Here is a 15997-nt window from a genome sequence, read left to right as displayed (position 1 = left end):
CCCACGCCCTAAAGATGTTGAAGGATTTTTGTGCCGATTATAAGGTTTTTCAAGATGGTCACCCGTCCAAGTTATGACCACACCAAAAATACGTCAAAATCCGTCACAAAATATGTGCGTTGCAAAAAAAGAGGTCCAGAGACGTCGTTAGCCATCAGAATGCGACCTTTTTTGTGACCTTTCATGAGATATTTTTGTGACTTTTTTTGTCACCTTAATTGCGACTTTTTATGACATTTGTCACCTATTTTGCAAATTTTTTGTGAGCTTTTTTTGCGAATTTTTTTGTGACTTTTTTACGAATTTTTTTGTGACCATTTTTGCGAATTTTTTTGTGATCTATTTTGCGAATTTTTTGGTGATCAATTTTGCGAATTTTTTATGACTTTCTTTGCGAATTTTCTGTGACCTTTTTTGCGAATTTTTTTGTGCCATTTGAGAATTTTTAGCTAGCTTTTTTTCTGTGACCTTATCTGACCTTTGCAGATCACCGAGGTCGCTCGCAATGAAGATGTACCTGTTACTCACGAGAGAGAGAGAGAGAGAGAGAGAGAGAGAGAGAGAGAGAGAGAGAGAGAGAGAGAGAGCTGGTTACGAAAAAATGGAACTCATTAATTTTATGCAAATAGTAACAATTTTGTTGTACCATACTTTGAAAAAATCATACCTGTTGCATATTCATGAGAGAGAGAGAGAGAGAGAGAGAGAGAGAGAGAGAGAGAGAGAGAGAGAGAGAGAGAGAGAGAGAGAGACCCTGTTTGCTTTCTTTAAAAATATATTTAGCCACAACGCTATTAAAACCAGTGTTTTGAATTCTTTAAAAACATACTAATCCACAAAAACTATTAAACATGTGCTTTGCTTCATTTAAAAATATATTAAACCACAAAGCTATTAAATAAAACAAGTGTATTGATTTCTTTAGAAAAACATTAAGCCACAAAAGCTATTAAATAAAACAACTGTTTTGCTTCCTTTAAAAAATTATATTAAACCACAAAAACTATCAAAAACAAATGTTTTGCTTTCTTTAAAAAAATATTAAATGTTTAGCCTTCTTAAAATGACACAAACTGCTTGCAGGACAAAGGTCAATATATTTTACGCCAAGAGAGTGAAGGCGTATATTGAAAAAGTATTTCAAGTGCGCCGCAAATAAATGGGAGTTGATCACTCAATCTGGCAAGGAATGTTGCAAGGGTTATTATTATTATTATTATTATTATTATTATTATTATTATTATCATTATTATTATTATTATTATTTATTATTATTATTATTATTATTATTATTATTACTAAAAACTGTCACAGCATTTACCCTGAGCCCATTAAAAAAAAAAAAAAAAAAAAAAAAAAAAAAATATATATATATATATATATATATATATATATCTCTTACATATATAAATGTATATATACATATATATCTATATATATAATAAATATACATATACACACATACATACATACACACCCTCACACACACACATCCCCATAAATATTCATCCGCCCACAATGACCTCATCCGTCTTGAAAGTACCTCACTGATGACAGAGAACTTTCAAAAGTACGACTTCATCCATCACCCAGTTGATTGATAGCCCCTGCTCACCTGGCAGGTGAACACACACCCCCTAATCACGACCCTAAGGGAGGTCATTAGTAGGTCAAATGGGGTCATTGGGAGTTAAATGGGTTTTTTGGAAGTTTTAAGATATGAGGAGTATACTGTGTTGATAATTAACTGTAGATGAAATAGAGTGGGTTTGTTATAGAAGTATTTGCACAGTATCTTCAACGAGAGGTCAAACTGGGTTATTGCAGGTCAAATTGGGTCACTGGAAGTCAAATCAGGTCTTTCGAAAAGAAGAATAGACAACGTACTGTATATAATTAAATGTGGTAGAATGAGAATGGGTTTGTTATAGAAGAACTTGCACACATATTTTCAATAAGAGGTCAAATTGGGTCATTGCAGGTCAAATTGGGTCACTGGAAGTCAAACCAGGTCTTTCGAAAAGAAGAACAGACGAGGTTTATATATAAATGTAGTAGAATTAGAATAGGTTTGTTAAGGAAGTATTTGCACACACATCTTCAATAAGAGGTCAAACAGGGTCATTCGGGGTCAAACGGGGTCACCGGAAGTTAAATAACGTCTTAGGGAGGTTTTTTGAAAAGAAGAGTAAATGGAGTTGATAATTAACTATAGAAACACTTGCCTGCACATCCTCAATGACAGGTCAAACGGGGTCACTGGAGGTCAAACTGGGTCACTGGAGGTCATTCGAAATGAAGGATGATGATGTTGATAATTAAACATAGTACAGAATAGAACTGGTTCACTATGGTAATATTTGTACACACTAATCGCAATCCTATAGGAGGTCACTAAGAGGTCAAATGGGGTCGTTGGAGATCAAACTGGGTCATTGGAGGTCATTCAAAATAAAGAACAGACAATGTTGATAATCATCTGAGCTACAGAAAACTATAAGTTTGCTACAGAAATATTTGTACGTGCATCTTCAATGAGAGGTCAAATGGGGTCACTGGAGGCCTAACGGGGTCAGTAGAGGTCAAATGGGGTCACTGGAGGTTAAAATGGGTCATTGGAGGTCATCCATAATGAAAAATAGACGATGCTGATAATAAACCTTTAGAATAGAATTGGCTTATTTTAGAAATATATATACAAACACTTTGCAAGAATAATAATAATAATAATAATAATAATAATAATAATAATAATAATAATAATAATAATAATAATAATAATAATAATAATAATAATGTCACTGTACATTACTTCCTATTTCTTTCATTTATTCACTTTCATTCTTCTTCATTCGCTCTTACATTTCCCTGTTCACTCAACCCCTTACCTGCAATTAACATCTAGATGGGTTGAGGTTATTCCTTAGTGACTACCTTCCCCTTCACCCACCCCCTCTATCCCAATCCCAAACCCCAAACCTTAACCCCAGGGGCCAATCCAGTGGGTCTTCCACTGAGGTTGAAACTCTCGTCTACAAACAATAACAAAAGCTTCTTCTTCTTCATAACCTGAGGCGAGATTCGGCTCACTTTTAACTTGTAACTACGAAGTTTGGGAGACCACCAAAAATGATGGTTCCTCTTCAGGCAGGGGTTCATTTTGGGAAGTACTTTCTCTCTCTCTCTCTCTCTCTCTCTCTCTCTCTCTCTCTCTCTCTCTCTCTCTCTCTCTCTCTGTGGGTATTGTGTCATAAGAAGGCAGGTGTTTGATTGTTGTCCTCTCTCTCTCTCTCTCAGCCAGAAGCCAAAGTCATCTTCTCTTATGAAGCTCTCAAACAGGAGAGATGACAGGCAGGTTTGGAAGAGAGAGAGAGAGAGAGAGAGAGAGAGAGAGAGAGAGAGAGAGAGAGAGAGAGAGAGAGAGAGGGGGAGGGGAGGAGAGAGGGTGAAGGGGGCTGGGAAGGGCAAACATGACGATTCAGTATTAGCATACTTGGGTGTTTCTTCTTTTAAGAGGTGGTTACCTCTCTCTCTCTCTCTCTCTCTCTCTCTCTCTCTCTCTCTCTCTCTCCTATGAGTATTGTCTTGTTTTCTCTCTTTCTCCGTCGTTTATACGAATATTATCTTCTCTCTCTTTCTCTCTCATATGTTTTCTTTCTGTCTCATATAAACATATTTTGGTTCTCTCTCTCTCTCTCTCTCTCTCTCTCTCCTATGTTTTCTATCTTTCTCTGTCTCTTATATGAATATTTTATCGGTACTCTCTCTCTCCCTCTCTCTCTCTCTAAAATAGAACCGCTCTCTCTTTCTCTATTACCTAAGGGATGGTTGGTAATTTATTCTCTCTCTCTCTCTCTCTCTCTCTCTCTCTCTCTCTCTCTCTCTCCCCCGAAGGAAATATTACTCTCCAATTCAATTTGCAAAAGGATGATTACTCTATCTCTATTCAACAAGTGAATAATACACCTCTCTCTCTCTCTCTCTCTCTCTCTCTCTCTCTCTCTCTCTCTCTCTCTCTCTCGACCAAATAACAAGGGCTTGCAACATCACCCTCCACCATTCACGAATTCTATTCCGTTCCGTCTCATTAACCTGTATCGAGAGAGAGAGAGAGAGAGAGAGAGAGAGAGAGAGAGAGAGAGAGAGAGAGAGAGAGAGAGAGAGAGAACTTACGCACGCAGTTACGCACAAAAGGAGTTTTATTACGCTGCTTGTTAAGACCTAATTGGGGGCTCCGCTAATTAGTTCCCAGGTTAATACGCAGGTATGTATTTCCGGTCATACTTGGTTCCTTGCGTAATGCGATTATCTTGAGCTCTCTCTCTCTCTCTCTCTCTCTCTCTCTCTCTCTCTCTCTCTCTCTCTCTCTCTCTCTCACACACCTGTTATTTTGAGGCCATGTTCACATTTATAATATATATCTGTATACATATATGTAAATAATTTGTAGCTTCACATAATTTATATATACATATATTTATATAATATATATATATATATATATATATATATATATATATATATATATATATATATATATATATTTATATATATTTATAAATACATACATACAGATATATATATATATATATATATATATATATATATATATATATATATATATTTATATATAAATAATTTGCTCATATAACACCAACTCATAAACGAATAAATCATTACTCACTGAACATATTTGTGTGAGCACATATTTACACGCACTTTCAAGAAAGTGCTTGTCATCGCTTAGTTGAATCATATACCGATAAAAAAATACATACATTTTCATCCTTAAGTCATTTATCAATTCCGCTTTACCTCACTTGCATAAGGAGAAGAAAATATTGGGAGAATATAAACAAATTCTATTTAATTTCTCACATGGGGAAAAATTAGAAGCGTTTACACAAAGTTAACGTTTAAGCCCCGCCCCCTTGGAAACCTATAAGGAATGCGATTGGCTGTAAGGAATGTTTACTCAAACTTAAAACTTAAGCCCCGCCCCCTTGGGAACTAAGAAGGAACATGATTGGCTGCTGGTAATCTGTTGAGTCAGCAAGTAAAACATCAACAAGATTAAAAAACGCTCTCGATAAGTGTGATATTTGTACAATGAGCCATCAAAAAATACAATGATTTATGGAAAATTACAGTGAGCAATGGAAAAATATAATGAACCAGGGAAAAATACAATGAACCAAGGAAAAATACGAGCCATGGAAAAATACAATGAGCCATGGAAAATACAATGAGCCATGGAAAAATACAATGAGCTATGGAAAAATACAATAAGCCATGGAAAAATACAATGAGCCATGGAAAAATACAATGAGCTATGGAAAAATACAATGAGCCACGGAAAAACACTATGAGCTGTGGAAAAATACAATGAGCCATGGAAAAGTACAGTGAGCCGTGGAAAAATACAGTGAGCCATGGAAAAATACAATGAGCCATGGAAAAATACAATGTGCCATCTACAAATACAGTCATAAATCGAAAATATCAAGAAATACATTGAAGCATCGACAAACACAGTGAGCCATGGAAAAATACAGTGAGCCATCGAAAAATACAGTGATTCATCTCAAAATCCAACGCACCATCAAAAAGTGATTATATAAAACTACAGTCAGCAACGCCAACGAACAATATAGAGCAAAAATATTCAGTTCCAACTAAGCCTGACTGAGCATCAGTTGAGAAAGAATCGAAGACGTGACTTGAATCTGAATTTCAAGCCACAATAACTTACAACAAAGTTACTTCAGGTGAGGAGAGGAGTGATGTCAGTGAAAGGCAATGTCCGGAATGGGTGATGTCAGGGGAAAGTGATGTTATGGAGAAAAGATGTCAGGAAGAAGTGATGTCATGTAAACAATTCTAGACAATCATAAACAACATAAAAAACTTACCTAATTTGCAAGTAAAAACAAAAATTAAATAAATGAAAATTAATACAAATATGTCGACAGATTTAAAAAAAAAAATAAACTACAAAAACCTTCATTACACTTTTAGGCCTAAAAGACCAGCCAAATTTAGGCATAATATAATTACATAAAAAATGTTTTAAAAATTCTGGACACAAATTTAACCAAAACTATTACCATTTGAAACTTAGAAATAATTTTAATAAATAACAGAAACATTTGATTAAAAAACTATAAATTCTGAATCAAAATACCAAGTAATATTCCACCTGACTTGAAAGCCTACTAAGGTCACCCACCATAGGCCTACCCATCCCTGAATAATAATTATCATAGGCTTCCTTACTGATCATCTGTTAATCCCGCAAGAACCACAAAGAGATTCCTTCTTATAATTATCAACAGATCACTGGTGATTATTAACCCATTATACGAACTGGTTAATTATGCTGGTAGGCGCCCTTGTAGGCCTATAGGCCTATACACAGTAACCATTATTAACTTTTAAGTAGGCCTACAAGGTCTCAATTCCAATTCGAGGCTGAGTCGGTCAGGCTCCAGTAGAGGCCTCATTTGCATAGGCCTAATTATTGGCCCACCTTGAGAGAGAGAGAGAGAGAGAGAGAGAGAGAGAGAGAGAGAGAGAGAGAGAGAGAAATTCCTTGTTCTAAACAGATGCAAAGAAAGGAGAGAGAGAGAGAGAGAGAGAGAGAGAGAGAGAGAGAGAGAGAGAGAGAGAGAGAGAGAGAGAGAGAGAGAGATTCCTTGTTTTAAACAGAAGAAAAGAAAGAAATATGAGAGAGAGAGAGAGAGAGAGAGAGAGAGAGAGAGAGAGAGAGAGAGAGAGAGAGAGAGAGAGAGAGGAACCTTCGACTTAATGACAGGCTTCGAAAACGCTGCGCAGCAGTTTGAACCACTCAATCAATCAATCGTCTTCGCTTAAACAAATGGAGAAATACTGCGTCCGAAAGCAAGCATGTGCATGCGCGCTTTACATGTATATTCTACATGTGTATATGCTTGTGTATACCCACATTCATGTGTATTTAAAGGTATACATAAGGTATACATGCTCGTATGCATCTATGCATATAGACAGGGAGAGAGATTCAAAGATTGGTTGTAAGGTTCATGCCAGTGTTTGTGTGTATATTTGTGTATGTGTGTATGCGTGTATGTGTGTATGTTTAAGTGTATCAACAGTACACACAGCTACTGGATGAAATTCCCTGTATAAATGTGTGAATACACCCACAGAGTGTTTGTATGTGTATGTTAACAAAATACACCCAAAACACACAGAATATCAATAAAAGGACACGTATGAATATGTATGAATACACTCATAGCTTGTATATGTATGCATTAACTATATACAGAAAAAATAAAAGAAAGTCCTTGTATGAATCTGTATAAATACTTTCACAGTGTAATCTCAACAAGGTGTATAATTGGTTTCAAGTGTATTGCAATTAAGCTATGAAGATATTTCTTCAGTGGGCCATGTATATGTATATGTATATGTATATATAATTACACAAAGTCCTATTAACAATTTTCTAATATATAAAAACAAAAGGTATACTTTAAAACAAATTATAAATATAAATATATACATAATACAGAATATATATATATATATATATATATATATATATATATATATATATATATATATATATATGTATATGTATCTATGTAAATATGTATAATATATATATATATATATATATATATATATATATATATATATATATATATATATATATATATATATAAACATTACACAAACCTATTCCACAATTTTCTAATATTATACAAAATCCAAAAATATCCTACCCTGGAGCCAACATAAACATTTATATAAAAAAAACCATTTCTCTGAGAACATTTCTACAAAACAAACATTTGCTCCACAAACAAACGTTTGCTTAAACAGTCCGCTGCAATCATTCTAAACAAAACCAGTGAACAATTGAACATTGCAAGCACACTGCAAACTCATTGTAAGCACAGTCATGCATACGAAGCGTTTGGGGATCAAGATAACTCAATTGCAAATGACTGACCCACGATAGGCTATCAAATATAACTCTTGGCGCGTCCTTAGGGAAGAATGATATTGCAATTGTAACTTACTGGGATTTTTCAGTTAGAAGTAGGAGTCTCGTTCATATTGTTCTCTCTCTCTCTCTCTCTCTCTCTCTCTCTCTCTCTCTCTCTCTCTTTATAATTATAAATATATATATATATATATATATATATATATATATATATATATATATATATATATTTATATATATATATATATATATATATATATATATATATATATATATATATATATATATATATATATATATATATATATATATATATAGACACTTCAATAAACAGATAAAGACATATACGAAAACTGCAGCACAGAAAATAAAATTAAAACCAATAAATCAATATATTAAAAATAAGTTCACTCATTCGAAAGTTTATCAAATGATAATTCACCTCATGCATCGAACCTCGCAATCTGGCAATAACCGGACCACGAGTTGCCAGTTAGGGAATAAAGCAGCCGACTTAACCACTTTGCATTCTTTCCTTACTTGCTTGCATGCAAGCACAATCTTGCATTGCAATGGTGACCTTAGATGCCCAGCCAGAGGTCTAATTGAGGTCACTGGAGGCCTTCGGGGGAGAGAGAGAGAGAGAGAAGTTTTTGCGCTTGCAAATATCGAACGATGGCTTGCTTTACTGCGCATGCGCGAGGAGTGTGTTTACAATTAGGCTTTTATGGCAAATTTAATTTTGTTTGTTTGTTTGTTATTAACAAACGTGTGAGTTTGGAGTTGATTTAAAAAATGAATAAGGTTTGTATCACCTTGTGAAAGTATTCTGTAGGTGTACATAAGTGTTACCTTATCTAAATAATAATAATAATAATAATAATAATAATAATAATAATAATAATAATAATAATAATAATAAGAGGTTCCCCCAATGTTCCCCCAAACACGTTCCCCTGGGCCTTCCCCACAACAGGAGGGTCACCTGCGAGTTCCCCCAAGGTCGTAGGACAATCCGGGAATCCTACAGGAATAAGTGGCTTTCTCCTGGTAGTGTAAATTTCACTTTGGTTCCTCTTAATTCTTTCAAATGAACACCATCGAATTCTTTGGAAGCTTGAGTTTCAATTCAATGGCCCCTGTGGTGGGCTTGTTCCATATGAGTAGGTTTCATCTACTGGATGATGATGATAATAATAATAATAATAATAATAATAATAATAATAATAATAATAATGTAATTACTCGTTCTGGGTGTAATGTTTTGTGGCATTGATGATTTTCTAAGTTTTTGAATGACATTCTTTTTTTAAATTACTTTTTTTTTAGATCTTGTTTTGTGTTTTTTGTTATTCGTTTGATTGAGTTTATTTGGTGTACACACACATACATACATACATATATATATACTTATATATAATATACATACATACATACATACATACATACATACATACATACATACATACACACATGTATATATATTTATATATATACATATGTATGTATATATACATATATATACAATATATTCAGCTAAGGCCACAGGAAAAATAAAACAATCTATACATATACACATACACACACATACACAAGCACTCATCTCACACATACTACACCCAATACATTGTAAACCTTATAAAGTTTCCATAAGCTCAAAAAAGAAAACAAACAAACAAACAAAAAATAATGAAATTCAAGACAAAAATAAAAAGTTTAAAATAATGAGAAACTGACCAAGTGGTCAAGCTTGACCCCAGAATCAAGTGCGAAGTTTGGCAGAAGAATAAGAAGAAGAAGGAAAGTGAAAGTGAACTTTGTACACAGAGAGCGAGAACAGGTGGGTCTACCCCCAACCCCCTTTACCCTATTAATACCCCTAATACACACACATACACACATACACAAACACACAAACTCTTGTCCCAGCAAACGCCTTAAGAAACACTTCAATCTTACTTATTCTGTTTTGTCAAATCAATTCTCCTTTCATTTATCGAGTGTTCTCCATCTCCCTCCATTTATCAAAATGTTTCTTGATTTATTTTTATCTGTTTTTATATTTTCATTTCTTTTTACCACATTTCTTTCTACTCCTGTATATACGATCTCTATTGTCTTTCCTTTAATCAAGTCATCTATTTTTTTCATTTTTATATTCCTTTCCTTTATCAATGTTTTTCTTATTCCTCGTTTCATCAATTATTTTCCTGCCTCCTCTTATCAATTTCTTCATTTCATCAAATCCTTACATAAATATATATCTTCGTAATTCCTTCACAATTTTTTTTGAAAATCTCAATTCCTCCTCTGTTTCTTCCAATTTTTATTCATATTTTCTATTTCTTCCCTGTTATCTGTCTTTCTCTTCATTCCCCCTTTCACCAGGCCATTCTTTTTCCACACCCTCACCACCCTATTCCTTCTTCTACCTTTCGTCAACCCTACTCCTGTCTCCCTGCCTTTATCAACCTATTCCTTCTCATAGCTTTCGTATAAACACACTTTTGTTTTTCATATCATGGACCAATTTCACAAGTGTATTGATTAAGAATGGACCAGCTATGCACAGGTGTATTATGAAAGCATGGACCAGCTATTCACAGGTGTATTATGAAAGCATGGACCAACTATGCACAGGTGTATTAAGCACGAATGGACCAGCTATTCACAGGTGTATTATGAAAGAATGGACCAGCTATTCACAGATGTATTTACTAAATAATGGACCAGCTATTCACAGGTGTATTATGAAAGAACGGCCCAGCTATTCACAGGTATATTATGAAAGAATGGACCAGCTATTTACAGGTGAATTAATCAAGACTGGACCAGTTATGCACAGGTGTAATTCCTGTAGAAGACCTCACAGTAATTAACTGAAATAGAGAGAGAGAGAGAGAGAGAGAGAGAGAGAGAGAGAGAGAGAGAGAGAGAGAGAGAGAGAGAGAATCCGTCAAAAACTGGTCTTCGCAGAGAACCCAGCCTACCAGAATCCACAATGAGGTCAATTGCAAAGGTCACTAAGACTTCCCACAACTCCCCCTCCCTTCCCTAGATTTACAAACTGACCTTCCGAACAATGGTGACACTTCTTAGCATAAAATGCCAGGTTCTAAATTAAGGTCATTAGCATCTAATTACACAACCTAATTCACTTTCACTTAATGACATCACTGAGATTTCCACTACATTCCCTTGTACTTTGAAACACTTATTTTTGCTCTCTCTTTGCTATAAAATATTTCTAATTACAACCAAACATGTGTATACTCGTATATCAGAGAGAGAGAGAGAGAGAGAGAGAGAGAGAGAGAGAGAGAGAGAGAGAGAGAGAGAGAGAGAGAGAGAGAGAGAGCTTAAAATACTAAATGAGAGAAAAAAATACTGAGAGAGAGAGATTAAAATACTAAATGAGAGAGAATAAAATAATGAGAGAGAGATGGAGAGAGAGAAGATTAAAATACTAAATGAGAGAGAGAGAGAATAAAATACTGAGAGAGAGACAGAGAGAGAGACACACACTCTCTCTCTCTCTCTCTCTCTCTCTCTCTCTCTCTCTCTCTCTCTCTCTCTCTTTCTGTTACACTCTCAGTATTTTATTCTCTCTCTCTCATTTAGTATTTTAGTCTCTCTCTCTCTCTCTCTCTCTCTGTTACACAAGCGTGTCCGCGCGTAATAAGACCTTCTTTTTGTCCCATTTCAACGTATTACGTCGAACCACGCATGCGCCTTGGGGCACCGTTATATAGCTACACCTCTACGTGTTGACAAGAGCCAAGTCTAAACTCGACGCCTGCGTTCATAATAATAATAATAATAATAATAATAATAATAATAATAATAATAATAATAATAATAATAATAATTAATTATTATTGTTACTGTTGTGGAAGCAATAATAATAATAATAATAATAATAATAATAATAATAATAATAATAATAATAATAACTAATCTTTTATGTTTTAAAATTCAGTAAATATTTAATAGGAAAATCATATATTATATATACATATATAAATAATATAGACATACATATATACATATATACACATATATATACATATACATATCTACATCATTATTTATTTCTATATATAACTTTCTATACAAACTTTCTATATAACTTCACAACTCATATCTCGTCGACACAAACAATAATAATTAAGTAATCAAGGCCCAACAGACCCATAGAGACCGTGGCTTAAATGCCCCATTACCAGATACCCAGCATGCCACGGGCATTACTCCGTGACGGAATGGAGAGTATGTGGGTATGGACAGTATGCCTTGCCACAAGTGTTATGCGGAAGGCGGTGAGCAGCAGTGCAAAAAATCATGATGATAATAAAGTGATGCGTGAGAGAGAGAGAGAGAGAGAGAGAGAGAGAGAGAGAGAGAGAGAGAGAGAGAGAGAGAGAGAGAGAGAGAGAAATATAAAATACTGAGGGATAGAGAGAATGAAATACTGGGGGGAGAGAGAGAGAGAGAGAGAGAGAGAGAGAGAGAGAGAGAGAGAGAGAGAGAGAGAGAGAGAGAGAGAGAGAGAAATATAAAATACTGAGGGATAGAGAGAATGAAATACTGGGGAGAGAGAGAGAGAGAGAGAGAGAGAGAGAGAGAGAGAGAGAGAGAGAGAGAGAGAGAGAGAGAGAGAGAATAAAACACTAAAAAGAGAGAGAGAGCTAATAAAATAGAGAGAGAGAGAGAGAGAGAGAGAGAGAGAGAGAGAGAGAGGAGAGAGAGAGAGAGAGAGAGAGAGAGAGAGAGAGAGAGAGAGAAAGGATAAAATACTGAGAGAAAAAAATACTGAGAGATAAGAGAATGAATTGCTGAGAGAGAGAGAGAGAGAGAGAGAGAGAGAGAGAGAGAGAGAGAGAGAGAGAGAGAGAGAGAGAGCTAAAATACTGTAAAAGTTCACTGCGACGACATACTAAAAATAAGGGTTTTTTTAGGAAACACAAACCTCCGCCAAGGTTCCTTCAAAAGTTAAATTCCTATCTCTCCCAAAACTGATATTATTGTAACAAATCACAATCCCTCCTCAATAATAATAATAATAATATAATAATAATAATAATAATTAGCCAAACGAGAGAGAGAGAGAGAGAGAGAGAGAGAGAGAGAATAAAAACGATTTGCTCAACTCCAAACCTCCCCCTCCCCCAGGGGGTTCCAACCCCCCCCACCCCCAAATACCCAACTCACCCATGCCAAAACCGGTCCTGCAGATATGCCCACCCGGATTGGGGTATGTGTGACGTCACGATTTAAGGAAAACTTGGTGGATATTCAGGTGAGTGACTGAGATCATATACGGATTTTGACAACGCGCGCGCGCATTCTCTCTCTCTCTCTCTCTCTCTCTCTCTCTCTGAATATTCTTGAGTTTTCCTCAAGGTTGATAAACATAATAATAATAGGATTCGTATAGTACATTATTATTATTGTTATTATTATTATTATTATTATTATATATGTATGTACGTATATATGTAATATATATATATATATATATATATATATATATATATATTATATATATGCATATATACATATATTTTATATATATATATATATATATATATATATATATATATATATATATATAATCACAAATATTATCTTAAGTAAATGGGTCATAAATATTATTTTACAACTAATATTTTCACTAATACCCCATCATTAAACCACTTGATATCTAAACACACTATTTACAAAAAATTATGGCCTCCTTAACTACGCATGCGCAGGGTCAAACCAAGGGGAAGCCACCTGGGGTCAAGAACTTATTGCTTATCACGCAGCTACGAAGGTCTATAAGAAAATATTATAATAAAAATTAATAATATTTTTGCCGTTATGGCAAGATCCTAATTAATATTTGAATGGTAACATCAGTAGACTGATAAAATTATCTAATAATTAATATTTTGGTCATTATATGAAAGATGACAATCGTTGGTGCTTAACGATAATTAATAATTATTATAAATAGATAATTGTGGTCAATGCTTTGACAAATGTTTATCATCAATTAATTTGGCTGTTGTTAAGTAACAAGACTATGTATGTGTATATATATATATATATATATATATATATATATATATATATATATATATATATATGAATATAAATATACTGAATATATACATATATATATATATATATATATATATATTAAGTTTTAATTATGGTAACTATGGGAAATTCTACATATATATACATACACACACATATATGTATATATATATATATTACATAAAAATGTGTTATATATATATGCAGTGTATATATACAGTATATACATATATATACATGCCATACATACACATACATATTGTTACATATAAGTAAATAAAATATATATATATATATATATATATATATATATATATATATATATATATATATATATCAATATATATAGAGAGATAGATAGATAGATAGATAGATAGATAGATAGATAGATAGATAGACAGATAGATAGATATAATCAACACACGATCACGTGTGGAACAGAAATAAATTTCTGACTCACATCAGGATCGAACCAAAGTCTTTCAATTGAAAGGCATGGGCGCTGCCCACTAGGCCACACAAGTATACATACATACATACACATACATACATACATACATACATACATACACATATACATATTATATATAAAATCTCAAACTCCAGTTACAAACCCACAGAAACAACACCTCTCATCTAAACTAAATTAACCCATCATCAAATTACATAACACCCAAAAACAATTCAACTGTTAATAAGGACTCGGCCGCATCCTGCGTTTCAAAATCAGGATCCCAGCCACACCTGAAGGACACTTCTTGCACGTACAAGATTCCTTTTACCGTTAAGCTGACCGAGGTTCCTTGCAGGATACAGTGTATCCTACATGCAGCTTGGGGTGAAGGATTAGATGGATTTAATTTAATGGTGGCCAGTTTAATATATATGTTTTATACGTTTTTATATTTTATCAAAATTAAACCTTTTAGTTAATTGGGTGTGGCTTTATCTGTATATTAACTTCTACGTCGTTTAATATAATAATAATAATAATGTCTTTTTTTTCAAAGAGTACTCAGACATGTTTACAAATAACGTAAACAAAAGACAGTACGCAGCGTAAGAATTATTTTTTTCGTGCATATACAAACGCTTCCAACAAAAAATTAAAAACAAAAATTCGTTCATTTATTTCGTTCTAAGAAATAATACAGACAAAAGATAGTGTGCGTCACGTAATAATTATCATCTTGGTGCAATTTCGATCGATTTAAAAGAAAAATTAAAAACGAAAATCCGACAATTCATTTTTTCTCGCACTTTCGAACGCGGTGATTCTAACGCCTTCTGCGTGTGACAGGTGACCAAAACGTCTCGTAACTTTCTCTGCGTACTTTCTCCGCTTTCTGGTATTTATATTAACGTTTCACCCGTTCATTTACTTTCGTAAGACATTCATACGCAAATGAAGCCTAAAATCATCATTAAATACGAGCTGGTTTCGTTAATAAATGGATATTTGTAAAGACTTCCCGGGTAAACATGGCTTCACGTCTACCCCCAAAAGCACCGTTATACGGAACATTTCTTCTTGACAACCACTTGATTGAGAGCGATTTCGCTGCGTGAAAGTACAGCCAGCGAACCGCATTTGCTGCTGCTGTTGCACAGCAAACGTTTCCAGGCGATAATTGCGGTTAAGAGAGAGAGAGAGAAGACTGGAAGAGAAAATTAAAAATGAATGAAATAGGCTCCTGACTTTACCTGAGAGCGCAGATGCGAACGTTATCAATAATAACGCTCCTCTCCACGGCTTCTGCATTACGATCATGTCGATAAGGGAAGCCGTTGCGTCATTCCATTAAATTCGCACTGGTTAAAATGTTCGTCAGCGACTTATTTCGAACGGGCACAAGGCACAACTGAAGGAGGTACGACGACTTAGTGACGGGAGGACTCCATGATACTTTCTCCCGC

At 34.3% G+C, this 15997-nt stretch overlaps 1 protein-coding gene across 1 annotated transcript in view; it reads right to left on the bottom strand.

Annotated features, from left to right (window-relative positions):
• The window catches only part of Rsod (Related to Sod), a 51432-nt gene extending 35435 nt beyond the window's left edge, over positions 1 to 15997 (bottom strand). Inside the window, exon 1 of the mRNA XM_067089852.1 lies at positions 15785 to 15997. Coding sequence (XP_066945953.1) covers positions 15785 to 15851 — 67 coding nt within the window. The 5' untranslated portion in view covers positions 15852 to 15997. The remainder of the gene's footprint in view (positions 1 to 15784) is intronic.

The sequence above is a fragment of the Macrobrachium rosenbergii genome, chromosome 46 (assembly GCF_040412425.1).
Source record: "Macrobrachium rosenbergii isolate ZJJX-2024 chromosome 46, ASM4041242v1, whole genome shotgun sequence".
Lineage (NCBI taxonomy): Eukaryota > Metazoa > Arthropoda > Malacostraca > Decapoda > Palaemonidae > Macrobrachium > Macrobrachium rosenbergii.
The sequence above is the reverse complement of the archived record's forward strand: the minus strand, read 5'-3'. Positions and strand labels throughout refer to the sequence as shown.